The following is a 27,607-nucleotide window of genomic DNA, read 5'->3' as shown; positions in this document are numbered from 1 at the left end:
TGAGTTTCAAGTCGCATTATTTACAGTACAACCGTTGCCCCACCCTTCAAACCGAAACGCATTACTGCTTCACGGCAGAAATAGACAGGGTGGTGGTACCTACCAATGGGGGTCACAAGACGCCCTACCAATAACTGTGTAACAAAGCAAGAATTCCAGTACAAGTCAAAAGGTTTTACAGGATAGTTAGATCAAAACCAAGAGCTTTAACTAGTATCAAGTAAAACATTAAAGTTGTTACTCCTTTAAGTTTTTTATTTTTTATTTATTGCTTAGATGTGTGGACGAGCTCACAGCCCACCTGGTGTTAAGTGGTTACTGGAGCCCATAGACATCTAAAAGCGTAAACGCGCCACCCACCTTGAGATATAAGTTCTAAGATCTCAGTATAGTTACAACGGCTGCCCCACCCTTCAAACCGAAACGCATTACTGCTTTACGGCAGAAATAGGCGGGGCGGTGGTACCTACCCGTGCGGACTCACAAGAGGTCTTACCACCAGTAATAAAGTACGTGATCGAGTTTAACATTGTACGTAAGTAACATTGTTTGGTTGTCATGGACGTTAATTTACGTCGAAAACCCCATTCTCATGAGTGTTTGACTGTGACGGTCGTGACATTAAGCCGTGGTGACTATTTAACACCACATATTATAACGGTCACTAACGAATGACAAATGTCTCCTTTAATGGACAATACAATGAGTTTTACAACAACAACAACAAAAAAAAACTAGTTTTACTAGAACAGTTAAGATGAAAACTGTTGAATTCCTTCGTTTTCAAATGGACCAATTTGTGCAACTAATGTGTAAATTAAAACTGTTTCTGTTAATAATGTTACGTGCAGTCTTGCATGCATTCCAAGTTTTAAGAACAAACATGAATTCTCGACGTTGCGCTTATACAGGATGTACGGAAACTGAAACATTAATGGACTATTATTAGCCTAAGTATAAAAACTCGTTTTAATTAATTCATATTTCGGGAAGTCGTGATATAACACGAAAACAGTTAGCAGAAAGTACAAACCGTAAATCTCGAGCTTTAAAAAATCGTTGTTTTGTTACATTGCTTGCAACGCACATAACACTGAGAGAAATAAAACATGATAATATTTTAGGGTAATCGTGTTAGAAATCACTGGCACTACCATCTATCTGCCTTCATTATCTGGAGTTTCGTCTTAAGATTAATTTTGCATTTTATTATTACTTTTAACGGAAAAACTATAAATAATTTAGGGATAACTAAACATTGAATGTTTTGTTTTATTTTTCGATACAAAATAAAATACCGTAATAGTCGTGTATTATTGCAAATACGGTCAGAATCGTGCACGTCCAGTTAGCACCCACCACTTTCACGAAGCTCATTGCTATTACCACACAATGGGCACTAATGGTCATCGAAACATGTGAATTCAGATGTAACCAGTCACGCATTTTCGTAAATCGTAGACGCCTCCAAACGAATTAACTTTTCAATGGCAAGGTCGACATATCAATTTAGCCGGACATTTGTTTCTAAATTTATATATTGTACTTTTTGGCTCAAAAGCGAATCAGGAGATTTTTCTCACAAAAAATTTGACGTGGTTATGATTTTTTATTCAAATTCTAGAGACACATATTTCTGGATGCCAAAGGGGTCGCTCTTCAACCGTAACAACGAAAACATACGGTCTTTTCTCTGTCCCTACAACGACTTGGATTTTTTTTTTAAATATTCTCAGCTAGGGTACTGTTTTTCATAAACCGTCTTTACCAAAAGCATGACAAAACCGCTTCAAGTGCGGCACTTGAAGCCAGAGTTCTAATTCTATCCCGATTGCAACACTAATTGAATTTTCTCTGCAAGCTTTCATTTCACTGAGCGTAGTTACTTTTATTACTATATTTATAAAGTCTACCTTTTCTTGCGTTGGGCGCTCCATTCCGAGGACCACTCGAGTCAAATTGGCTACAAAGCTATTTGCGTACAGCCCTGTGCCGACACACCTTTTCCGCGACAGTTTTGTCTCGTTCTCGCATACATGTCAAGGTAGGGTTCAACATTCGAGGATTTGGTTCGCGCAGATAATAATACATCGGAATACCCAGCGTCTGTTTTACGTAAACAGAACGATCTCATTGAGTCAGACGTCTCGAGAATGTTAAAACATCATAAGCCGACGAGAGACTTTCTTTGCACCGGACAAACATTAATTGCTCACGTTTGCTAATGGCGTTCTTGTAGCAAGTTTTGTCTGAAAAATAAGATTCAATGAAGCAGCTATTGAAATACGGTCAATTCCCGCGAGTAGCTTCCGCGTGCGTTACTGCGCTTACGGCGTCTTTATGCGAGATCATTGCCAGATGCCGCCGATAGATCGCGACGGGGTCAACAGCCATTGCTCTTGTTTTACGCACTAAATGATTAAATCGGGTGAAATCGAACAAAAGCTATCATCAGTAAATATGACATCTTCACACCTAGCTTTAGTATATCCGTATAAATAAAATAAAATATAAAATTGTTCGCGATCATAGTATTTACGTCGGAATTATTACATTTCGATATGAACAAGTGCTCGTTACAGTATTATAATATACGAATAGTGAAAGGAATTATTTATTGGGCCTTGATAAAATATTTCGTAAACTCAGATAAGCTGTGCTTTGCCATACATATGGAGGCATCAAAAGACGATCTTACAAAATAATAGTATCTCCGACTATTAATCAGAAGATAGGTCACTATGCCTCACTAGCCTATCCGAACATTGTGATTCTATACGTGCTTTCCTGACCTAAATTTCCCAGCAAATTTTCCTAATTTCTATACTATACTGATAGATGTACCTACTGCGAGCCGGTATGCACGCATTATTTTCAGGATATACGCATCTAACACGTGTTTCCGACTACGTTCTACCATGTAAGAATAAATAACTCCGTGTTATAAATAAAAAATAAAATTATAAAGTTATGGGTGATATGTTGTGAGGCCGCGCGCAGTAATTATACACTGTCCAATCTATTCCTACCGCGAAGCTGACATGCGTTACGGTTCAAAAGATGGTACAGCCGTTATATAATTCAATTACGACTTACACTTCATAATGGGTGGCCGGCATTGACATAGCACTGGTATCAACATTATACCATGTGGCTAGTGCATTCGTGTCTATATAGAGCAATACGTTTTTAATAACAACAATTATCGACTATTCAATTGAAACATGAAATTTATTTAGGCACGTGAAAAAGCAAGGACGGTCTAGCAAATATAGTGTAGACCATCATTAAGTTGCTTTCGCTTTTTCAAAGAATAAAGGACTTCAAGTTCAAGTTAGGCATTCAAAGTATTTGGACCATACTTTGATCCGTTTTGAACTCTTTTTTTTACGACGAAACCAAAATGCTTTTTAAAGCCTAGTGAGTGGTCAGGTCAAGGATTTCTGTATCCCGATGTTGCGGAAAGTTTTCGGCCAGAAACATATAATTTGTACCCGAGTGAATAAATATCTTGTATGATGTATAGAGCCTTCGACTGTCAATTCACCTAATTTTATTGTCCTCAGGTGTTTGCGATGTGGTACACGTGGACGACGTTATTACTGGTGTCGTGCGCACTAGTGGAAGCGGCAGAAGTCGAGGTGACTACTACTGAGGCCGTGGTCCCGGCTGTGGTCACGACGACTAGGCCGCCACCGCGTACCCTCGACCGCCTCGCCGCTGAACTCGCATGGAAATCTTGGCTTCAGAGTCCTGAAAGCGGTAACCCAAATGCGCCGCGGAGGAGAATAACTACAAAATCTCTGTTCATAACTCCTCTCGTTTGTCCGAAAGGACAAAGACTGGATGGAAACGGTTGCGTTCAGGTAAATTCATAAATTAACAATCGCGAAATTATTTAATAGTGAAATAGAAAATCGTCATTTTCTTCGTCGTTTCTTTTCATAACTATTTTTTTATTGCGCGAATGAGTGAACGAGCTCATTGCTTACCTGGTGTAATGCCATGCCTTGTTCCGGTTTGTAGTCGTCGTGGCCTAACGGATAAGACGTCCAGTGCATTCGTGTTGAAGCGATGCACCGGTGTTCGAATCCCGCAGGCGGGTACCAATTTTTCTAATGAAATACGTACTCAACAAATGTTCACGATTGAGTTCCACGGTGAAGGAATAACATCGTGTAATAAAAATGAAACCCGCAAAATTATGATTTGCGTAATTACGCAAATCATAATTTTATTTTACAGTAATTACTGGTGGTAGAACCTCTTGTGAGTCCGCGCGGGTAGGTACCACCACCCTGCCTATTTCTGCCGTGAAGCAGTAATGCGTTTCGGTTTGGAGGGTGGGGCAGACGTTGTAACTATACTTGAGACCTTAGAACTTGTATCTCAAGGTGGGTGGCGCATTTACGTTGTGGATGTCTATGGGCTCCAGTAACCACTTAACCCCGGGTGGGCTGTGAGCTCGTCCACCAATCTAAGCAATTAAAAAAAAAAAGCATTGAGACAGCAATTATACAATACAATTAGGAGTTTCCCCAGAGACATTGCGACATTCACATAGCAATGTCTCTGGGGTTTCGTAACCACTTAACACCGAGTAGACCGTGAACGTGTCCGTGTCTAAGCGGACGTGTCTAAGCAATAAAAAAAACGCTACCGCTCATTCTATAATGAATCCCTTACCCGCCTTTTACGACATCCACGGGTAGAGATGAGATAGAGCTGAGATAATCTAGGCCGACACCATAAAGCCATGAGCGTGTTTAGTTAACTAATTATTCTTCTTGTTATTATTCCAGACGGTGACTGTTAATAAAGATGAACACGAACGCATCCTGCTAGAGGAATTGAACGCACAGTTCAAGCCAACTTTAAGCGGAGATGTTACTTACTATGACAACTATGACGAAAACGAACCTGGCCCATTACAGCTCTCTATTCCTATAGGATTGGATCCGCTGGCTGCACCTCTTCAAGGCCAAGGGCTATCGGATCAGGTTAGCAGCAATCAATATTTTCTATATCTTTATTAGAACTAGCTGACCCGGCAGACTTCGTAGTGCCTCAATCGAGAAATAAAAGACCTAAACTTTTGTATAAAATAAACTTAAAACAAACAAAAGGAATCCGTCCTACGGGGGACACATCAAAGGGAAAAACAAAATCTACCTTTTAAACCTTCTCTGGACTTCCACAAATAATTCAAGACCAAAATTAGCCAAATCGGTCCAGCCGTTCTCGAATTTTAGCGAGACTAACGAACAGCAGTTCATTTTTATATATATAGATTAATCATCGTTAAATTATTGTAAGATTGTATTGGATTCGAAACAGTTATATTCATATAACGAAGCAATAAAATTAGATAATTATCAACTAGAAAAAGTAAATTTTTGGGGGCTAATTTCGACCAATCATCATAAGGTTGACATGTCTGTCTTTAAACAAGATTTTAAAATAATTCATTTCGATAAGCAGTAATTTGCTTTATGTAGGTCGATAAATAGACTAAAGTTATGAAGGGAACCAACGCATCTGACAATTTTCACTAAGAATTTGATTTTCTAGACATTTTCATTTTTAACAAATAGATGTTTCCTTTTTAGGCTTCACAAGGCAGCCATGACAATATCAACAAGAAAGATGGGAATAAGCCAGTCTCAGACGCCAGCATTGAAGCTGAATTAGAACTTCTAAAACTACAACACCCGCATAACGACACTGGTCTGCCAGACGGTGCAGGTGTGTTGAATCATAACGTATTGACTAATTTCCACTTCGCGGAGAAACCCAAACGTGATAGCCCACTGAACGCTACCGAAATAGAAACTATCAATAATATGGCTGACCAAGGTCAAAAAGAAGTTGTATATGGACACGTTAACATTGATCCCATACTTTACGGAAACCAACAACAACTAACGGATAGTACTAGCAAGAAAAATGATATACCAAAAACAGACACTTTGGAAATCAATGCAAGTACAGAAAGTAATTTAGCTTCCAACACAAAAGAAGAACATAAGCAGACCGACGTTAAAGTAGCGTCACAAACACAGCAAGTTTTGTCTAAAAACGGAGAACAATCTAAACTTAACCCTGAAAACGACTATTCTGATATTGGTGAGGCTATAAAATTGATTAGTCGATACGCAGAAGTGACGACTGACGATAATTTTTCCAAAGATCAAAAGAATCAGCAATTCAAAGAGGAAGGTGTACTGGGAACACGTACTAAACTACAACATCGTCGTAACAGGCCACAGTCAGGAAGCGCTGAAATATCGTTTGGTCCATTATCAACAGACATAGCGCACAATATACCTGACCGCGAGAAGTTTGTTAATAAAGGTATTATATACCGCTACCCGTGGCCAAACCAACAGTTTCGCTCTCCTCCACCCGGTTACCCCTTCCAACAACTTCAGGATTATTGGCCGGGACAAAACAAACTTGGGGGGGTTTACAATGGACACGAAAACCCACGACGTCATCATCATTCTTACCCTCACAACTTTAGACCTCGCGAATTCGGAGTATATCCTGGAATGCAAGAACCATACCCGGAACAACTGAGGCGGTACATTCATAGAGTAGTACAACATCATTCAAACCCACAAAGATCTCACGACAGCCAAGATCTCTATAGTCTCCTTGGACTCAGGCACTGGTTTAGTAGTGAAGACACTACGAAAAGATAGTTTGCTTCTTCAAATAGTTAATTCGATGTTACCCGACGACATAATATAATGAATGCTATGGATCAAGTTATTTCTCTAATGATTAAAGTAACTTATAGTTTGTACTTAAATATAAACTTACCTGTTCTCTTGCATAGGATTGGTGATATAATCGATGGAACTAACAATTTAAATTTTCATTTAAACATTATGACCCTGGTTCCTATTATTAATACCTGAATGTAACTGTACCGTAACATTTTGTATGTAAACATTTTGCAGGTTCAAGTTATCCATAGCTTTCATTAAATTAAATTATTTATTTCAAAGCCAAATATTACAGTCATAGTTCTTTTTTTGTTAAGTATTTTAAGTTATGTAAATATTTTCTACTTTGTTTTATTTGCTACTGAACTTGTTCACACAATATAGTATTATCGTTGTTTTAATTATGTTTATGTAAATTTGTTCTAAATAATCACTGATTGATATTTATTCGATATAGATTTTATTGTTTCCTTTTACAGTTAGGCACGTCTATGATTAGCTTGCCTGTGGCTAATTGATGTTTTCAAATGTACAACCTTGATAAATTACTTATTTGCTCTGTGAAAATCAATTCTGTTGAATTATTATGTACCTAGATTTAGTAACTAAATGCTTCCTTGTAACATTAAATGCTTCGGACACTGTTGAACCCACCTAAATTTACATTTGGATCTTAAGAGTCGTGCAATAGATTTACACGATCTATTTCTTTAGAGCTGAATACAAACTTGCCTTGAATTATAAGCAAAATGTACACATTTAATAAATAACTTGCAGGTTTTCTTGTTATCTGCATGGAGGACGTAAATGTAGCTTACAATAAAGACTACGCATTGAGACGCTAACGTAAGGGCTGGATACCTAAAATACCGAACTATAAATAAACATTAACGATCCCACCAAAGCTTAGTTTAAGTTAGTTTTATCAAGTATTAAGCTTCAATTTAGAATATAGAATTGTTAAATGTATTTTTCTAAATAAATATCTAGTTATGTATACATACTATTTTGATGATTTTATTTTTAATTCAAAGTTTGCAATTTAGAACATTTTGCTTTTATATTTATCTAAAAATATATTATCCATTATTTAATTTTAACCAATGTTATCTACTTTTCAAACATCTCAACACTAAATCTTTATAAAAATTGTTTAGTGCCAATATGTGTGGTGAATGAAAACTCATTGAGATAGGTATTTATATTCTAAAACCAGTGTGTAGTAAAATAGCAAATTGGTTAGTGCTACTTTAGTAAAATTTCATCGGCTAACTACCTATGTGTTATATTTATTATTCGTTAATTTTAAGTACAAAAATTATGTGCTTTATGTGGACTAAATAAATTATAACATTATATTTAATCATCAACTTTAGTAAAATGCTGATTATTGAATATGAAACCTAAATTAATTCACTTATAATTAATTACTTCTTTTGTGTATACTATTCTACATTTCATTGATAGGTTTAATACAAAACAAAGAATACTTTAGGAACAGTCATCATAATATATAGAAAAATATAATTACTAATAATATTTCTGAATTTCAATGAATATTTAAATCATGAAATTATATGCCAGTATTTAATTGTAAATAAATGTGTTGAATTAAAATGAAATCTAATGAACTCGTATTTTCATTATATCTCCATAAATCAAACAAGTAACTTATTTATAAGATGTTTTATTTAAAAAAACGTATTTATCAATGCTTCAATAAAATCATATTGAATTCTTGATACTACATTTAAAATTAAGGTCTGTTCTGTCTGTTCATCAAGTTGTACAACAAAATTTTCTGATCCTGCACATATTTCATTAAATTTGATTGGAAGCTAAGATGACTTTGGACTAAAATTGCTATTTATGCCATAAACAAAAAAACTGATACTGATAAAGGCAGCAATAATTGATCTTAATTGGCATTTACTCTATATCATCACAGCCCACAAAAATGGAAGCCGTTTGATACTAAACAGAAAAAAGCTGGGAAAACACTACATAGAAAAAAAACGACTAGCAACACAATAATCTACTTACATTCAAGTCATTTGTACAAATTATCACATACGCAGCATCATGAAACTTACTTCTTTATCTACATAATTACACTAAGTAATACAATGAAAAATTTCAAATAATACACTCATTTTTCTCGATCAACAAGAACAATGAATCTCAGTTATTCAAATATGTGCAAGAACAGACATGTCTCATTATGTTTAGTTTTTTTTAAATGTTTTTAATTGATTTTTGTTGGTGAAATGAACCATCTTTTTTTTCTGCATCTGAATATTAACAAATACTTTTCTTTTTTATGAACAAGTAAGTACTAGTAGACACAAAAATATTGTTCCAAATTTTAGTAACAAATATTTTCATCTGAACTCATATATTTGAATGCTGTGTTCAGGAACATGACTTAAAGTCAATGACTGATACCTGAAAATATAAAAATAGTTATTACAGTTTATTAGTTGTTTAAATTCCACTTGATTATTTTGTGCAGATGTTACTAGTGAAGCTTTTCCTTATAGTTATCCTACAATCTCGAATTAAAAATTAAACAATAACAAACAAATGTGAAGGTATTTAAAAAAGTTCTTAGCAAATGAAGCATATGGAATATACTGGTATTCTTTTAAATTAAACATAACTCCCAGTTCTATATGGCAAATTGACTCACATTACACAAAAATATGACCCAGCATTAAAAACACAGCACTATATATAGCTGAGCTGACTGAATATTCAGAAAATAAAAATATATAATCCTGTGTCACACAAACCACAATCACTATTTTCCAATATCTGTCATCATGTGACATCACATTATTATCTGAACAAACTCTGACCCTATTTCCTATGTTGAATATTACTGATTCAGTATCTTTCAAAATGCTTAGGTATCTACTGTACTGTTTGAGGTGAATATAAACCTATTATTTGCTATCACTCCTGTGTGGTATTACTTTGAGGACATATGACATCTGTAATGTACCTAAGATGTTAACTTGGCTTTGCATTAATAACAACTTACATTGCAGTGACGATAAGTTGTAACCAAATTGAACCAAGCTATTATATTATATTATAGTATATTGGCCCAAGAGCAGGAGTGGATTAAAGTTTACATTTAAAAAGTTATGTTAACAAATATATACAATAAATTCAAAGTGAAAAAATAATTTGTACAAAAATATTTAAATTTATCCACCTCTTTCTATCTTTTATAATTACCAACGACAGTAAAAGTTTACATTTTACAAGTACAGTTTAATAATGTTATTAACTAATGAATAAAAATTAAATTATGTAGAACACGAATATTATTTTCGAGTGAATTCATAGTATCTTAAATTTTCTAAATTTAGTCTAATAATAATTTCTTATTCATATCTTCTAATAAACTTATTAATCTTGCATTTATATCTATAGATTTTTTTTAAAATGAAATTGTCATAACTTACCATTCTGAGCTCCGGTGGTAATAATATCCTTCTATTGTGGCTGCAGACTTATGAAAACATATATAATAAAAACCAGCAAAAGAAGCACCATTTATATCCTTTATTGTATGATCCGGAACTAAAAAATGTTCTTTCCATCTCATAAACACATAATCAGCCTTTGCTAGAGACTCATAATCAAATGAATCCGAGTTGAAAGTCTTTAAATATGGTACAAATAAGTCAAATTTACTCTAGAAAGAAATAAAAAGAAACAAATTTAAACAGTCCTACAAACTATGTTATTAAAGTGTTTTTATTATAAAATTAGATAACTACACTTACCCAATGTTTCCTATCAACATCTTCATCAGCATCCCATTTTCTTGTTAGAAAGGGATATTTGGATGAAATTATTTCACCATCAAAGAATGTTGTGAGTGTTGGAAATTCCTCTGTTAAACCTTTTATTTTTAAATATCCACAAAGGTATGAATTTTCTTCGTCTACGTGCTGTAAAAATAAGTTACATAAGTTTCTAAAATTATATACTTTAACAAAAATTTAATAAGCCTTTGAGCCCCATTTGTTCAAAACATAGATGTCATTGCTAAGTCTTAAAGTAATTACTTTATAAACTTTTACAATTACATCCACAGAAACACGATAAAATATTGTTTATCAATATTGCGTACTTTGTTATTGTGACTAACCTGCAAAACTACTTCGACTTCATAAGAGTTGCCTTTACTTTTTTGATGTCCTTGAAATTTAGAGCCGTTGTAAAGGAGGGATTTTGTCACACCAGGTTGTTTTGAATTAGCTGGTGGAGGTGGTGTAATGTCTACTTTCACTGGCATTATTTTTCCATAAGACGATGACCTAGCTCTTGTAAATGTGACAGTTGCAGAACTGAGCGATGAGTAGGTACCGTGACAGACAGTAGTTACGCTAGCCTTTCAATTCTATCTAAATTTTTCGCTTATTGATAGAACATATGTTTTACATGATGGTTGTACGATTACAATAAAAAGGTAAAAACAGATATGCTGGGGATCTTTCACATCACTTAGACTTAGTGAAAGTTAGGAAACAAACACCGCAAATAAAATTCCTACTTGAAAGCCAGGTGACAGTGATTTTGTAGTAGTAGTTCCGTCTTCCAATAGCAAAGGCGAAGATATCACACCACAGAGCCTTTAGGAAATATGTTTAATGTTTATTTATTTTGTTATGCATATATTATAAATATAGATAAGTGAAAAAATTATATGGATGAAATGAGGTGAAAATAATTTAATTGAGACTAATTAATGAAGATGAAATTAAATGAAACAGGACGAGGGGATGAAATAAAGTCTCATTAAAATGGTGGTTACAAATACACAAAATTTAGCGGGCTTTTTTAAAGAACCCGGAAAGCAACATTTTCATTTTTCCGCATTCATAAGTGCATAAATAACAATGCACACATAATAAACAGCTAATAGACCACCGTTATTACATGTGTAAGCCTGACCAAATACTAAAATAACAAAACAAAACAATTCAGATAGTTTCGGTCCTCACGTTCCCGCCAAAAAATCAACTGAAGTCAGTAGTGATTTTCGTTTCATCAACTGACTTCGATCTCGTACTTCATAGTGAGTTGCAATATTCACGCCGTGGTATTTAATAGTCATCATCATCATCAGCCCACAAACGTAATTACATTCAGGTAAACCATCAATTCTTTTAAGCTATTGCATAGTTTTTATCGCGGGCTTTGAACGTGGCGACCGAATCAAGAAATTCCGTAACGAAAATAAAACCTAACACCATCCACTCCACCTACCATGTAGCTCGTGTTCAACATTTTCACACGTTGCACTTGTGTAGTTTGTGAATAAGCGCGCGGCGTGACGTCACGTCGCACTGCATGCGAATCATGAAAAGTCTGCCCATCTCTCTCTCGCGCGGTCTAGTTTATGAGTGTGAAGGGGGCAATTATTGTTTTGCTTTTGTTAATGTTTATAAATATAGCGTGGACTTATTTGATTTTGTTTTTTTAATATTAAATTATTATTGTCTAATTATAATTGCGTAAGTTGATAAAAATGCTATGTTATAGCTTTACCGCGGCAGTCCCCGAGTGGCACACGTGTTTTTTTTTCCCCTACCTATGCTACATACTATGCTGGTAGCGTCGAGGGGCTATACCAGCTTCACCTAACGTGTAGACGATCTCACGGGATTCAATCTAGCGAATATGATATCTAATTATTGGATAAATTAACTTCCATTATAACTTCGTATTTTCTTTCAAATTATCTTAAAGGTAAACTGGCACCAAGGTTTTGATAATTTATCAAGTAAAATTTTTGATCGAAGGCAGTAATAGAAACAACAGACTATGCCTCCTTGGAATCGTTAAATCAAAGATTTGACCCTATAGTCGTAACCTTCTTTGCCTTACCAATTGGATGAACTTGAAATTAGAAGAAAATGTCTTTGATTCGTCGTTTCGTTGATTTCAGTTTTCCTACTTCATTGATTTCAATAGATTGATATGTAAACTGTTTTGTTTTGTGGGTTTAATAGCACATAATTTATTTGATCTTTAATTGGAAACTTGACAAACCATGATATTTTTTACCAATTCAATGCATATTGTGTTTGAAGTGTACCGTACTTCAGCTAAGCCTTTGTGAATACCCGAAGCTCTAGTAGTGAGATTTTCCTACATAATTATGGTTATCTGACATTACACCGTGCATCCTCAATTATGGCAGACCCAGGTTATTATCATAGTGATTATATTCGACACCCAGTTCTTCACGAACTTGGTGTCAAGTACGGAATCAAGACTGAGTGTATTCCAGAAATAGCATTGCCGTCGAAATTAGAGGAGCTCAAAGATGTCATACGTAGAGAAATACGAAAAGAACTTAAAATAAAGGAAGGTGCCGAGAAACTTCGTGAGGTAGCTACAGATCGGAGATCCCTATCGGATGTCGCCAATATTGTTAAGAAAGCTAACATCAAACTTAATGAACTCAAATCTGATCTGCAGGAGCTAGAATCGCAGCTCCTATTATCTCGTGGACAATCAACACCAACATCACCAGAAGATCTGTCTTATGACGAAGAAATTATTTTAGCATCTGAAGCAGCACAACAACAAAGACAGCTTGGAGAAGCAACTACAGATCGCAAACTTGCATCACTTGAGAAACAGCTAAACATTGAATTGAAGGTAAAACAAGGTGCTGAAAATATGATACAGAGCATTAGCAACAGCAACCAGTCTAGAGACAAAAAGCTGCTTGCGGAAGCACATCAAATGTTGGCTGATTCAAAAGTCAAAATTGAATATTTAAAATTACGCATTTCAAAACTGACCAAACAGCAAAAAGGTGATACTGCTGGAGCAAATGGTGATGGTAGGAATTCTGATATGAGTGGTGTTGATGCATTACTTGATGAACGAATTGCAGAGCTCAGAAATCGTCTCAGAATTGAAGCAGCTGTTGTAGAAGGCTCTAAAAATGCCATTAGACTGTTACAGAGTGACAAAAAATTGACTGACAAAAAAGCTTTGCAAGAAGCTCAGACTCAACTCTTAGAATCAACACAAAAACTAGACTTGCTCCGTAGGTCATTGGATATGCGTAGGCAGGAACTACCTGCTGAAAGTGCAGCTTTTGTAGAGTTGGGTCATGAATTACGCAGTACTGCCTCAAGTCCAGGCTATGTGAGCTTGTCTGGAGGAAGTGGATCAAGAACTCAATTTCTGTCACCTGCCCCTTTGATTAGCCCTTGTGTACAAGTCACTGGTACACTCGAAGTGAGATTGATGGGTTGTCAAGATCTTCTTGATGATGTCCCAGGTCGCAGTCGTCGTGATCCACTAGCCAGCCCATCAGATCTGAAGTCCTTTGTTAAAGGAGTAACCATACGCAATTCAATGAAATATACTTACAGTATAAAAGAAGACACCAGCAATGAAATAATGGCAGTCTTAAAGCTGGACAATCACAATGTTGCTCAGACAAGTTGGAGACCTTGCTCTCAACAAGCTTGGGATCAAAGGTGAGTTCAACATTTAAATAGTAATAAAAGCACATAAACAATTCATTTGTCTTGGTTTTTAAGTATAATGTCAAAAGAACTCTAATTTCAAATTTGAACATTGCTTAAATACATCATAATACCTATAATAATTTAAAATAATTTAATGATGTCCATCAATGCAAATAATAATTAAACAAAAAAATTATATATTGAAACAATTTATTTTAATAACAAAATTATTCTATATATAATGTAATTATGCTCTTCCTAAATGTTCTTATTTTGTATTTCACTTGCATACTTATTATATAACCTTTAATTACATTTATCTTTCAAACTTGCTACCTTGAATTATAATCTTTTGGGTGCTTTGCTATTACTCATTATCTTATCAAGAGCAATACTTAGGCATATTTGTGCTATGACTAAAATTTCTATGAAATCATAAATGTTAACAGTTAAAATAGAATTTCATTATTTTTGCGTTCCCTACCAACAAATCTTTTTTTGTATTATGATGTTTCAAAAAATTATCCAAAAACTTTGATATGTTTTTAAGAAAATCTGCAAGATGATAAATCAGTACATGAAAAAATCCTTATATTTCAAGTTTTGTTGATGATAGCTAATACATTGTTTTAGCACTTATGAATATTATGAAAATTTTCAGATTCACTATCAAATTAGACAAGTCAAGAGAGTTGGAAATTGGAATACATTGGAAAGACTGGCGTGGTTTATGTGCTATCAAGTTTTTGAGATTAGAAGAATTTATTGATGATATACGCCATGGAATGGCTCTAGAACTTGAACCACAGGGACTTCTTTTTGCTGAAATAAAGTTTCTTAATCCTATTATATCTCGTAAACCTAAACTTCAACGCCAGAGAAAAATTTTCAAACAACAAGGAAAAAATATTCCAAGACCATCTTATGGCGATATGCATATTCCTGCTGTTGTTTTAGGAAGGTTACTCAAGAGATCTTCTCCATCCATTCAAAATATTCAAAATGCTCATATAACTACATCACAACAACACAGTTTCGAATCTGCCACGTTTGATAATAGAGAAATTGAAAATCCTAATGTTACACTTGGGGGTATGGCTGGAGTAAGGCCCTTAGGATTACCTTCAACACCAACTCCACAACTTCCATCAGTGCCACCCCCAAAACCTACTTTGCCTCTTCAACCTCCTCCTAATGTCTCTACACTCAGAATGGAAAAGGAGCTCCAAGAAGCCTTTGCATTTTTAGAAGATTCTTACACCAGAGACCATTATGTTTCAAAGGAACCACAAACTCCATCATGTGATACTCCTTTGGTTGAGTATCCTCCATCTCCCTCTCCCAAGCTGGTGCTTGAATACCCAAGTAATGAAGACCAGATTGTTGAAGTAACAAGTAACATCCGTTTGTCATCCTCAAGATCATCATCAGTAATAGAAACAATAGGAAAAGAACAAGATTCCAGAAGGCAATCTGGCGAAATGTCTATGGACAGTTTCAGGCTGTTGAGTGTCCTTGGAAGAGGACATTTTGGAAAAGTTATCTTATCACAGTACAAACCTACTAATGAATATTTTGCAATTAAAGCTTTAAAGAAAGGTGATATAATAGCAAGAGATGAGGTTGATTCTTTGTTATCTGAAAAAAGAATATTTGAAGTAGCTAATGCAATTAGACATCCATTTTTGGTCAATCTTTTTGCTTGTTTCCAAACAGAACAACATGTCTGCTTTGTTATGGAATATGCAGCTGGAGGTGATCTCATGATGCACATTCATGCTGATGTGTTCACTGAACCGAGGGCAGTATTTTATGCAGCCTGTGTAGTGTTAGGTCTGCAGTATTTACATGAAAATAATATCATATATAGAGATTTAAAATTAGACAATTTATTATTAGATACTGAGGGTTATGTAAAGATTGCTGATTTTGGCCTTTGTAAAGAAGGAATGGGATGGGGCGATCGAACTGGAACCTTCTGTGGAACACCTGAATTTTTGGCTCCTGAAGTATTGACAGAAACATCTTACACTCGTGCTGTTGATTGGTGGGGCCTAGGGGTATTGATTTTTGAAATGTTAGTGGGAGAATCGCCATTCCCAGGTGAAGACGAAGGTGAAGTCTTTGATTCAATCGTTAATGATGAAGTGCGTTACCCCAGAACTTTATCTTTAGAAGCTATTGCATTGATGCGTCGTTTGTTAAGGAAAAACCCAGAAAGACGATTGGGTTCTTCTGAAAGAGATGCTGAAGATGTGAAGAAGCAGGCTTTCTTCCGCAATGTTGATTGGGAGCAATTGTTATTGCGTAAAGTGAAACCACCATTTGTGCCAACAATAAAACACTTGGAAGATGTTAGCAATTTTGACAGTGAGTTTACCTCTGAAGCAGCTGTGCTTACACCGCCTAAGGAACCGAGACCACTGTCATCCACAGATCATAAAATGTTTGAAGATTTTACATATATGGCAGACTGGTGCTAGGTCAGACTGTGAGAAATAAAACAAATGGTATATTTATACCATAAAATGCTAACTACACAACAATAAACCCCTGATTGCCTTAAGAGTGTGACTTTTCTGTATTTTGATAATAATAATAATGTTATAAAATATCTAACAGGTTGTCTTGTTAACTTATATTTAATGCAGTTTAAATGCAAAATTTTATAATAAATTATATAATTAAGTTTTAAATAGTGCTAATGTTTATTTTTTTAAAACATAGTGTTATAGATTTATATATTGTGTAGTTATGAACTTAACTTTAAAAGACTAATATGTGAAGGCGTGTCAAATCATATTACGTTTTCAGTCAATTGTTTACTTATTCACTGAAATAAAGGCATAAACACAAACAATTTTTTTACTTAATTACGTTTTTAATAGAACAAATGCATTTTAATGTTGTTTCCATTACGTTTGGTATGTGAGCATATCTGGAATTGTTAAGGTACAGATTGTTATTTTATAGTAATTACAAAACAATGAAACAGAAAATGTACAAAGAACATTATTAGTCTCAGAATTTCATTCACAATTCACTCACAATTACAATACAATTCGCTCTCCTTTCATAATAAACTAGAGAATAGCACACACTTTTGTATGGACATATAGGACCAATGGGTCACTTTAATTGCCTGGTACAACCTGTTGCTAAATACACTAATAAACTATAGACTCAAAAATACATTTTACTCCCTATTTCCTAAATTTATGCAATTGAGTATTTCCTACCATAAAATTCAGACAACACAAGTTACTTACTAACTATTAAATTATTGCATTATCAACCTTAATCTTGTAAGATCCTTTTGTTACAATACCAATAATTATTTAAGACTGTTTATTCTTTTCACAATATGTACACATCACACAGAGTTATGATCACAAAAAAATAAACAAAAGTAAAATCAGAGCTCACATTCGTGAGCCTTTTTGCTGCAACACTTTTGCACGATCTGTTGACTCAATGTCATTACTGTTGAGTGTACTACCACATTCACGACTAACCACACAAAGGAACTCTGCATGTTCATCATTGCCATAGTTATACTGTGAACCAATATTGATTAGTTGTTCAAATTTCCAACCATCTGACATTGTGGAAACCATCTGTGTCAGCTCCTCTTCATGAAACTGCAGAACTCTGTATACATGTTTCTTGGAATCTTTCAAAGGTCTTCTCTCTCTGAGACATATTCTCTCTTTAACTAATCTTATAAGTTCCGTAATGTTGTAGAATTCTGCTTCTTCGAGAACCCCTTCTTCAGCAATATCATTGTTAATCACCAATTTACCGTGGCGAAGATAATTGAGGACAGGTGAAAAATATGTCGGGTCTCTATCTATTAAATAAGCGCCAGTCTCATCCTGAAACAATGTTAAGAATATATTAACAAACATAAAAGGGAACCTTAATTAGCATACAAAAAGACAATATGAAATCGAACAAACCCTGTCTGATATCAAGTCACTATCCTCTTGAACTAATCGATACAAAAATGAATTAGGATCCCTACATAGAGTTGTTTTTGTAGTTAAAAAATACGTTCCACCAACGTTAAGTTTGACCCATTGTTTGCTACTCCGCCTTTCATTATTAAATTTTTGTATATTTTCTTCCATAAAATCACTACAGTCAATATGCTCCGCCATCGCGTACCAAAGACAACCCGTGCACCGTTCGTATCGTAGACAGTAGTTTTGTCATGCTTGTCATTGTCTTGAGAGCTTTTTGGCGGCGACTCGATGGATACATTTAATAAATTATTAATATATTTGGTTAATTTGTGTTTTTCTGGCTTAAAGCCAAATAGCTTTCTATAAATGTGGCTTCGTAGCAGCAAAGTATTACGAAAGTGCACAAGCGAGAGAGAGGGAGAGAGAGAGAAAAAGGCCTAGTCATGGTTTCTCGACTTTTTACAAAGTCTAAAAATGCTGGGTGTACACGTATAAAGCCTCACCAATTTTTCTAAAGAAAACATACTAACGCTTGTTCACGAAGGCTTTCATCGTTTTAATTAAATCCAAAAACTTGTGCTAGGATATTGTGAACCCGCATGGTAGACACCACCATCTTTGCTTATTTCTGTCGTTATTTCTTAAATGGGTATCGTCATGCGAGAGAAAGTTAGGTTCTTGTGAAGGTATGTGTCACTTCTATCAAAGGTTTTTTTTTTTCAGAAAGAAATGTATATATGTTATCATTGAAAAGTCTGTCTAAGACTTTTTTATAAATTTCCATTATTTAATAAACTACAATCTCTTTATATATTTTTTTCAGTTATGGTGTAAAAAATTCAATCGTACAAACATTGCAAAAGACTATCAACTTTGTTTCGTTTGCCTGTACCAATTGAGTAGACAAAACAAAGAAAAAATATGCTACTTACTACTTTGTGCTATTGTCAAAATTTGTAGAAATTGGTCAAACAAATTCTCAGTTTTTGTTTAGTTAACAAGATTTTAACTTTATTAATAAATAAAGTTATGAAATCAAGTGGCATGCGGTACTAAATACCTTTAAAAAGCGATTCTAATTAAAGTCAGCCCATTCAAAATGAGTGGTAATATGGAAAGTGATAGATCTGTTACAACTGGCAAGATGTACCCAATAGATTTGGCGCCTCAAAAAATCACTATAGTTAAAAATGTAACTAATAATGAGGTTAAAATGGCGCATTTAATAAGTGGACAAACCAAAACTTCGGGTTCTAACCCCATACTGGGTCACTCCAACGCTAGTTCGACAGTGATGCGACCTGGCTTGGCGCAGATTATTGCGCCGAATGTTGTCTCCCAGGTAAATGTATAACATTATAAGAAATAAAATTTCATAAATAACTCCTACATTAAATTCCCAAGCTATACACACCTTCAATGTGGATGTATTTTCAGTGACTCCAAAATCAACCGGAAAAATTTAAAACGATTTTATTTCCAGTTTATAATGTTTTAAATGTAATGGCTTTTGTGGGTAGGAAATTAAAAAATAACTGTATGGAATCCATTCTACAACTTGCAAAAAATAAATCGTCTCTTCATATTTAGAACTATAGTATCCTGTCAGTAATACGCCATTCAGTGTTAAAGGCGGACTCAACTTGACCGCATTTTTGACCGTAATACAATTATGCTATAAATTTCAATTATCAGTTTATCAATCTGTCATAAATCCTTGCTCTCTCTCGTGTATACAGTTTTGTAGTTATATTTTTAAGTTGTCTAGATTTAGTCTTGTCATTTTTTTATATAATGCAAAACTTGGCCAACTACAGACAATTAGAAGATCGGTAGCAAACCAAAGAAAGAATTACATAATTTAAAAAAAACAGCATTCTTATCAGTATTTGTTATGTGTGAAACTAAAATTAGCCAATGCATACATAAAATTATTTCTGAGAAATGCTAAAAGAAATTGTATTAGTATTATATTAATTGGAAAGATAATTGTAAGAAACAGAGCAAAGAATAAAGTGGAATCATCTTAGGAAAATATTATCTTGTAACTATTTATGTTCACACATTATTAAGTGAAAGTGATTAAGTGAAAACACATTTTACTGCAGCACGAAAATATATTTTAATTTTATACTTTATTATTTCAATCATCATTTAACTTTAAATGATGTTTTTAAATGTATATATTACTTTTACCATAAAGCATGCCGTAAGCCTGCATGCCATGTTTTATCTACTGCAAATTACAAATCTCATTAAAAACTTATATTTATTTACACTCACAGCCTGCACCAAGTACCAATATAGCTACTTTAGCTGGTAGACATAATATTGCTGCTATTCAATTTAATACCAATATGATTGGAAGTTAATTATATGGGAGTGCAGGTTATGTTACTCGTTTAAGCAGAATGTGTTCCTACCTGATGGGTGGTGGGTTTCTCAGCTCTCTGTGAAACAAAAAAAAAAGTTTTTTTGAGCAGACAGTACATTGTTTAAAACTTTCAGCCTCACATGATATTAAGCGGATCACCAATATTGCAGGGAACTCAGATTGTCAGCCAAGGGTCCCAAATATTAGGACAAAACTCACAAATTATATCCCAATCACAACTGATCACACCAAGCGGTCAAATTATAAGTCCTGCTACACAGATCATAAGTCAAGGAACTCAGTTGTCAGCTCCTGCATCAACATCTAACAACGCCAGTGTGCAGAATACCATACAAACCAATGTTGCATCATCAGTGAGTGGTGCCCAGGTACTGAATGTAGGACAGCTTGTCACAGGTGCCGGAAATGTAGTGGTAAACTCATCAGTGAGGACATTACCTCCTACAGTCAGAGTTATACCACCATCAACCCATCATAATACAAGACCAGGTAAAAATGTGAAATATTCTTGTAGTATTTCCAAAATCTAGAATATTCTTAAACAAACCAAAAATACTAAACCATGAAAACTTCTGTTCTCAGCTGTTCAATTGTCAAGTGTGAGTAATTCAGGAGGGGTTCTTGTGACCAAAACTGTGAGTACAACAAGTCATGTGCCACGCGGACTCGCTGCTGGAGCATCCCTTGCAGTGAGACCTGTGGCACCGCCTGTCTCTCAATCTTCCGGATTAGGTATGTTAAATCTTACTATTTTTTCCAAATATAATGTCTGATACAACAGAATTAATTAAAAGATGTTTCATTAAAAATATGAAAACCATTAAGAATTTTCTTAAATGAAACAGTAACATTAATGTTTATGTGCAGTGAATTCGGGCAGCACATGGTCAAACACCAATCGCACTGCCCGCAGTGCATTGGTGTATGCAACAAGACCATCAACTCCTGCTCCTGCTTCTCTATCCACAATACTCACAATACCAACCACTTCAACACTCAATTGTAAGTTTTAGTCAAAGACACCAATAATTACAATAATAAAGCTATTTGTTTGATATAAATTTATTACAATAATTTATTAATTAATATTGACCATAATGTTACAGCAAGTGGTGTAATATCAAGCACAGTTCGTGGACTAAGTCCTAGGCTGCCAACAGCTTCCCCTACTTCTGCAGGACCGCCACCTCGACCTCTACCACTGCTGCAGCGAAATTACCAACCAGCAAAAGTGAGTTTTTTAATCATAAGAAAATTCAGAAAGAAAGTCCATTATATCATGTTGGTAAGCTAAACCTTGTATGTGGTTCAGAAATGTTATTGTTGTTGTTTTCATTTCACTGGATTATTAAATGAGCCAGTAATTGTTCTGTATTACATTACATGACTGCCCACTCCTCAAACTGGAATTCGCAACTTCTTAATGGTAAAAATACGTAGGATGCTGTTAACCCATGTTGGTTCAGAAAACAAAACATCCTACCATCATTAATGAGCGCTTCAGTGATGATAGATAAATAATAAACTCCATCTTCAACTAGCATTATATGCTGTTGAATACCCAAGTGTGCCCACCATTCTGTATAAAAAGTACATGCTTGATTATTGTATACAGCCCTACAGAGTCTTATGATGAGATAATTTTATAACATTTAAAACATGCTAGATGGGAGTTAGACATTAAGCAAATGAAAAATATCACAGTGTTGAAAATGGGAAAATGTTTTAAAGAAAGTATCGAAGGTTATGAGACGCTTAAATCCGCCATAGGCATTATCTGCAACATTGAATGCTTTTTAGTTGTTTTATTTTTTCTAAAGCAGCTTTATAATATTGTAAACTTTACTATATCTAGGACAAACCAAATAACAGACACAAGTATTGACATTAGTCTACCCGTAACTAGCTGTACCCGTCCGCTTTGCTGGGCATTTAAAATTAACATTATTATTTCTCACCCCCACAAAGATTCTCATCATTAACGCCCCCGCAACTGGTGTATGGAGTTCAACACTCATATAAATATTAGCCTATCCATTAAGTACATGTATTTTCTACATGGATACCAAGTTTCAAGTCAATCGGATGCACGGTTCAGTAGTTATAACGGAACATCCGTAAGAACCACTGTAGATTTATATATTAGTATAGATGTAATGGAAATTGCAAATTATTTTTGTTGAAGGTGGTAGGTGTGGCGAGTGTAGGCGTTCGCGGTGTAGTGGGTAACAGTGCGCCCACACAGCTGTACTACGAAGTGCCTCGCGCCCCTCACCCCGCGCACTCCCCCGCGCCCGCCGCCAACCTCACGCACCCGCCAGTTGCCGCTACTATCCCCTCTACCGGACTCGGTCTTACGACTAATTCTGCGGGACTCGGTCACGCCGGCGTCACTTCGACGGGCTTAGGACACGGTGGCAGTGCTCCCGCTTCGGCTGGATTGAGTCACGCGGCTTCCGCGGGACTGGGTCACGTGGCAACCGCGTCTACGGGACTAGGACACGGCGGCCTCACGGGCCTCTCGCTAGCTGCGAACGTGGCCAGCGCTCCTATGGGCGGACTCGCACACGCGCTCACTGCGCACGTACATCGGCCGCTCACACCTTACGCGCAATCCCACACACATCCGTCAGGTATATACAGACACGAGACAAAATGATTTTTATACTGACATAAAAAAAAAAGATATCGTCTTCTCGCACCAAAACTGTATAATCTCAAAACTTGCAACAATTAGTTTTTAGTCTTTACCAGTTACATTATATGTCTTTTAAAGTAACGTCGCGTTTACACTATGAAATTAGTTGCATGACATTAATTTCACCAAAAAATCGCGCAGGGCACGAAACTAATTTCCATGCATGAAATTAATGCATGCATTACGAAAGTATTAAATTACACGTGAAACTGTTAGTAAAACTAATGTCACGAAATTAATTTCACGCCACTAATTTCGTAATGTAAATTCGGCTTAAGATAAAATTATGTATTAATTTTGTTAATAGTAGTCAAAATATAGGTACTCTAAACTAAAAAAAACTAAAACTAAATTACGCTCTTTTAACAGTATTTATGAAAAAAAAATACTGGTGATGCCAAATGATTCCGCATATTAACTCAATTTCGAATATTTTTGGAAATTGTACACTTTTAATGTGCAAAGACGATATTATACGACTAAAATGTAAAAACATTTACTCGACATCTTGTTTACGAACAGTGAACCAGGTGAACTCTTCATCGGCATTACCAGAAACCAGGCGGTCTCCGGCCCTTTTGTCCTCGAATTCTACAACTTCCATTACAGCGCAACCGAGGCCCTCGATACTCAGAAAAAGGGATCTCGAGAGGTACATACATCGATTTACGTGATTAACATTTTTATACGTAGTTTTCCAATTACAGAGCATAACTGGTGGTAGGACCTCTTGAGAGTCCGCGCGGGTAGGTACCACCACCCCGCTAGATAATCAATAATGCGCTCTAGTACTGTAATTGGAAAACTACCATAAAATATCGGGTTCTGACTTTTTATCATTGTTTACAGTTCGCCAATAAAACCTATAAGCATAGTACAGACAAGTGCTTACAATACTGGCACAGGCTGGGAAGACGTGCCAGCTGGAGGTGGAGGTTCAGGCTCGACCACAATCTCGGCCTCCTCGTCTCCACACCCGGACGACGAACCAGAGCCCCCGCCTATAGATAGTGACCTCTCCCCTAGAAAGAAACCAAGGAAACAGACGTAAGCTATACTTTGTACTCATGTAGTCTCGAACAAGATTTGTTTTTATTAGAATACTAGCGGCCCGCTCCGGCTCCGCTCGGGTCTTTAACAAAAATTTCAAGGATATTTGACGTTGTTTTATTTTTTTAAATTAAAACAACACTTATTTTTGCATAACTACAATGGTTAGACATATGCTGTCGCCACACTTTTTGTAAATAATAATGTGTTCTACAAAGTCGTAGTATATTATTTTATTTTATCATCAATAGTTTTCGGAGGGCACGCGATGTAAAGAATATGTTAGGTAATTTTTTTTACACCTTGGGTTACATTATTAGAGTAAGGATCTCTAATTTATTTCAAAAAAGATAATAGCCAATGTTACTCGGGAATAGTGTAGCTTCCAAACAGTGAAAGAATTTTTGAAAGAAATTGAAACAATATACTAAAATTCTAAGAAAAAAAAAACTATATTCGCAGGTTGACTAATGACGTCAGACATTGTGACTATCAGAATGACGAGCAGCCATCGTCGCCACCTCAGATAACTATAAAAACACCAAAACGTGAGTATTTGCGTGAATAGAGACAGTATTATTACAGTGTAATAATTAGGGACCAACACGGTTATACAGAAATCCTGTTCACTTCTGCTAAGTCTAATCTTACTATAATATATAATCAATCTTTGTGCGGAAACAGATCTTTAATTTTTATTTACTACTAGCTGTAACCGTCCGCTTCGCTGGGCATTTAAAATTAACATTATTATTTCGCACCGCCACAAAGATTCTCATCATTAACGCCCCCGCAACTGGTGTAGGGAGTCCAACACTCATATAATTATTAGCCTATCCATTAAGTACACGTATTTTCTACATGGATACCAAGTTTCAAGTCAATCAGATGCATGGTTCGGTAGTTATAACGGAACATCCGTAAAAACCACTGTAGATTTATATATTAGTATAGATAAAGCAATGCTAAATAAAAATTCAAAATGAGCTCTTGTACTCGCCCTTAACGGTCCCTTTCATGCTATATTCAGTGACGTTTAAAAGAGATACAGAAATATAATAATTATTAAAAACCTATTCTTCAAAATTCTTGGCATCCGTGATCGTACATTGTAGTCCTATAAAATATCGGTGTATGTACAGGTCCGCAGCTGGGCTCTAGCTACGTGTGCGGGTGGCGCGGCACGGCGCTGCACTTCGTGCGACCCAGTGACGTCAAACGTCGGGAGCCGCGTCCGCGTGACATCACCGCCATCGCCGCGCAACGACACGTGCTCGCCACCGCGGACGGCTGGAAGCTGCACCACCTCACCGCACAGATGGACGATCTCGTAAGACCAATAAATTGTCACAAAAATTATTATTTCTGGACAGACTAGTTTTTTTTTATGCTTAGATGGGTGGACGAGCTCACAGCCCACCTGGTGTTAAGTGGTTACTGGAGCCCATAGACATCCACAATGTAAATGCGCCACCCACCTTGAGATATAAGTTCTAAGTTTCTAGTTTTTAACGTGTTTATAGTAGCTTGACTTGTATTTCTTTACGACTGTCAACCGTATGTTTTGATCTGGTCCTGTAATATTTCGCGCACGTGGCACAGAGAAACCCTGACAAGTTTATCTAGGCTCGTCGTTACCGACAAAATGGAAGGAAAAAGGCCTAGAGGTCGATGCCTACAGCGATGATTTGACCAGTTGACTGAGCAGCAAGAAATGCTGATCAACGAAGCCAGAGATAGGAATAGCTGGAGAGAAACAGTGAGAAGAGAGGGGTGATTCTCAACAATGAGGAATGACTGAGAAGAAGAAATATCTATGTATCGGAAATAATTCAATTGAATTTTTACAAAGTTAAAGACATATGGTTAACTTGAAAATGAATAGACACATGAAGGACTGATGACAATACAATAATTTTATTATTTTTAACTATTAATAAAGAGATATGTATTCGATATCTAACAATGCCAAAACAAGGCTCACAGCCTAACGATTTCTGTAATTATTTCGACTTCGAGCATCTTCTATCCTCGACCCCTACCTTCCTGTCATCCGTTCGATTGATCATTCCTAACCTCATGATGGCGCCTTAATTAATAATGATAACACAATGTAAGCAAGCACTAATGCGTACCTTACCAATGTCCTTATTTCGCCTTGTTTGCTTCACAACATGCTTCCCAGTTTGCCGTTCGTGTGTTTAGCAATCGACACTTCTACCGTGTCTAAAAGTGGGCAGTCACATTGTGGTGATTATGGGCTTCAGTAACTCCAACTGGGTTAAAGGTCAAAGGTAACGCGTGAGGCTTTCTACTTTATATCCTAACCATTTAGTGGTTTGGATCGTAGAAAACGCCATTAACAGGAACTTATAATTTATAATGTAATAAAAAATTAATTATTTTTTTTATAAAACAATAAATTGTTTAGCGGCTTGGCTCTGCCCCTGGCATTGCTGAATTCCATGGGCGACGGTAACCACTCACTATCAGGTGGGCCGTATGCTCGTCTACCTACAAGGGCAATAAAAAAAAATAGTATTAATAAATTTTATAATGTTTTTAATAATATTATATTGTAGAGGTTTTGTCTCCATAACTATTCAGATTGTTTTCTTTATAGGTATCATTGGAATCAGACGTGGGAGAACAGTTATCGGTACTACTACGAGGTTTAGAATCAGCACCAATGCGAGCTCTCAGTGCCTTACAGCCACACGAACATCCTCTCTTGGAATTGCTCAAAGTAAACATACATATTATACATAATAATATATTTTCATATTCAATTTACTGGAACACAATATTTATTGCTACATATTTTCAGGGTAACATACAAAGGAGTAAAATAGTATGTGAAGGTATCCAGGAAGCGAGAGCCGACATACTGCGAGTATTTACACACCGGAAATTTGTATCAGAAATTCTAACTCGACAAGCTGACAAAAGATGTTTTAGAAAGCATAGATCCCAATCATAGCGATAAAACTAATGAATTACATTCTTTATTCTTGAAAAGACTGCGAGTGAGTGATCCAATGCAATTAAAACATGTTGTCTTTCCTTTATTTTAACTCTTAAAGTATTAGAATACATTTTTACATGGTACTAGGTAATTTACTAAAGCCGGGTTGGGCTGTTTGTGAATTATAGTGTCAGTCAATACATTGATATTTGTTGAGAATTTTATAGATTGTATAACAGGTTCTAATATTATTATAAGTTGTAAATATAGTTCTTGGTGTAAATTTTAA

At 35.5% G+C, this 27,607-nt stretch overlaps 5 protein-coding genes across 7 annotated transcripts in view; 3 read left to right on the top strand and 2 right to left on the bottom strand.

Moving 5' to 3' along the window:
* The window catches only part of LOC101743281 (uncharacterized), a 54,617-nt gene extending 46,255 nt beyond the window's left edge, over positions 1-8,362 (top strand). For both annotated transcript variants that reach the window (XM_062673395.1, XM_038016801.2), the window contains exons 3-5: positions 3,567-3,866; positions 4,803-5,000; positions 5,610-8,362. In XM_062673395.1, the coding sequence (XP_062529379.1) occupies positions 3,576-3,866; positions 4,803-5,000; positions 5,610-6,704 (1,584 nt within the window). In that variant the 5' untranslated portion in view covers positions 3,567-3,575 and the 3' untranslated portion in view covers positions 6,705-8,362. The remainder of the gene's footprint in view (positions 1-3,566; positions 3,867-4,802; positions 5,001-5,609) is intronic.
* Positions 8,363-8,402: 40 nt separating this feature from the next.
* Positions 8,403-11,362, bottom strand: LOC101743050 (glucose-induced degradation protein 4 homolog). Its single transcript, XM_021352141.3, has 4 exons — positions 10,897-11,362; positions 10,529-10,696; positions 10,205-10,437; positions 8,403-9,176 (listed from the first exon to the last, which is right to left on the bottom strand). The coding sequence occupies exons 1-4, from the start codon at positions 11,041-11,043 to the stop codon at positions 9,113-9,115; spliced, it is 612 nt and encodes a 203-aa protein (XP_021207816.2). The 5' UTR covers positions 11,044-11,362; the 3' UTR covers positions 8,403-9,112.
* A 1,294-nt stretch (positions 11,363-12,656) lies between these two features.
* LOC101742908 (serine/threonine-protein kinase N) lies at positions 12,657-17,102 on the top strand. The gene is made up of 2 exons (XM_004932452.4): positions 12,657-14,254; positions 14,907-17,102. Exons 1-2 carry the CDS (start codon positions 12,948-12,950, stop codon positions 16,726-16,728), a joined length of 3,129 nt encoding a protein of 1,042 aa, XP_004932509.1. The 5' UTR covers positions 12,657-12,947; the 3' UTR covers positions 16,729-17,102.
* On the bottom strand, positions 17,053-18,639 carry LOC101742754 (BTB/POZ domain-containing protein KCTD5). Its single transcript, XM_004932451.5, has 2 exons — positions 18,205-18,639; positions 17,053-18,120 (listed from the first exon to the last, which is right to left on the bottom strand). Exons 1-2 carry the CDS (start codon positions 18,403-18,405, stop codon positions 17,668-17,670), a joined length of 654 nt encoding a protein of 217 aa, XP_004932508.1. The 5' UTR covers positions 18,406-18,639; the 3' UTR covers positions 17,053-17,667.
* Positions 18,640-18,925: 286 nt separating this feature from the next.
* Positions 18,926-27,607, top strand: LOC101742520 (mucin-5AC). Of its 2 annotated transcripts, none has more exons than XM_004932450.5 (12): positions 18,926-19,552; positions 20,755-21,094; positions 21,188-21,337; positions 21,473-21,607; positions 21,712-21,836; positions 22,791-23,238; positions 23,826-23,955; positions 24,153-24,350; positions 24,816-24,901; positions 25,496-25,683; positions 26,977-27,099; positions 27,181-27,607. In XM_004932450.5, the coding sequence occupies exons 1-12, from the start codon at positions 19,310-19,312 to the stop codon at positions 27,331-27,333; spliced, it is 2,319 nt and encodes a 772-aa protein (XP_004932507.1). In that variant the 5' UTR covers positions 18,926-19,309; the 3' UTR covers positions 27,334-27,607. The 2 variants fall into 2 exon arrangements, with proteins under 2 accessions (XP_004932507.1, XP_004932506.1); XM_004932449.4 differs by having other exon boundaries at positions 20,719-21,094.

This window comes from Bombyx mori, chromosome 17 (assembly GCF_030269925.1).
Source record: "Bombyx mori chromosome 17, ASM3026992v2".
Classification (NCBI taxonomy): Eukaryota; Metazoa; Arthropoda; class Insecta; order Lepidoptera; family Bombycidae; genus Bombyx; species Bombyx mori.
The sequence above is the reverse complement of the archived record's forward strand: the minus strand, read 5'-3'. Positions and strand labels throughout refer to the sequence as shown.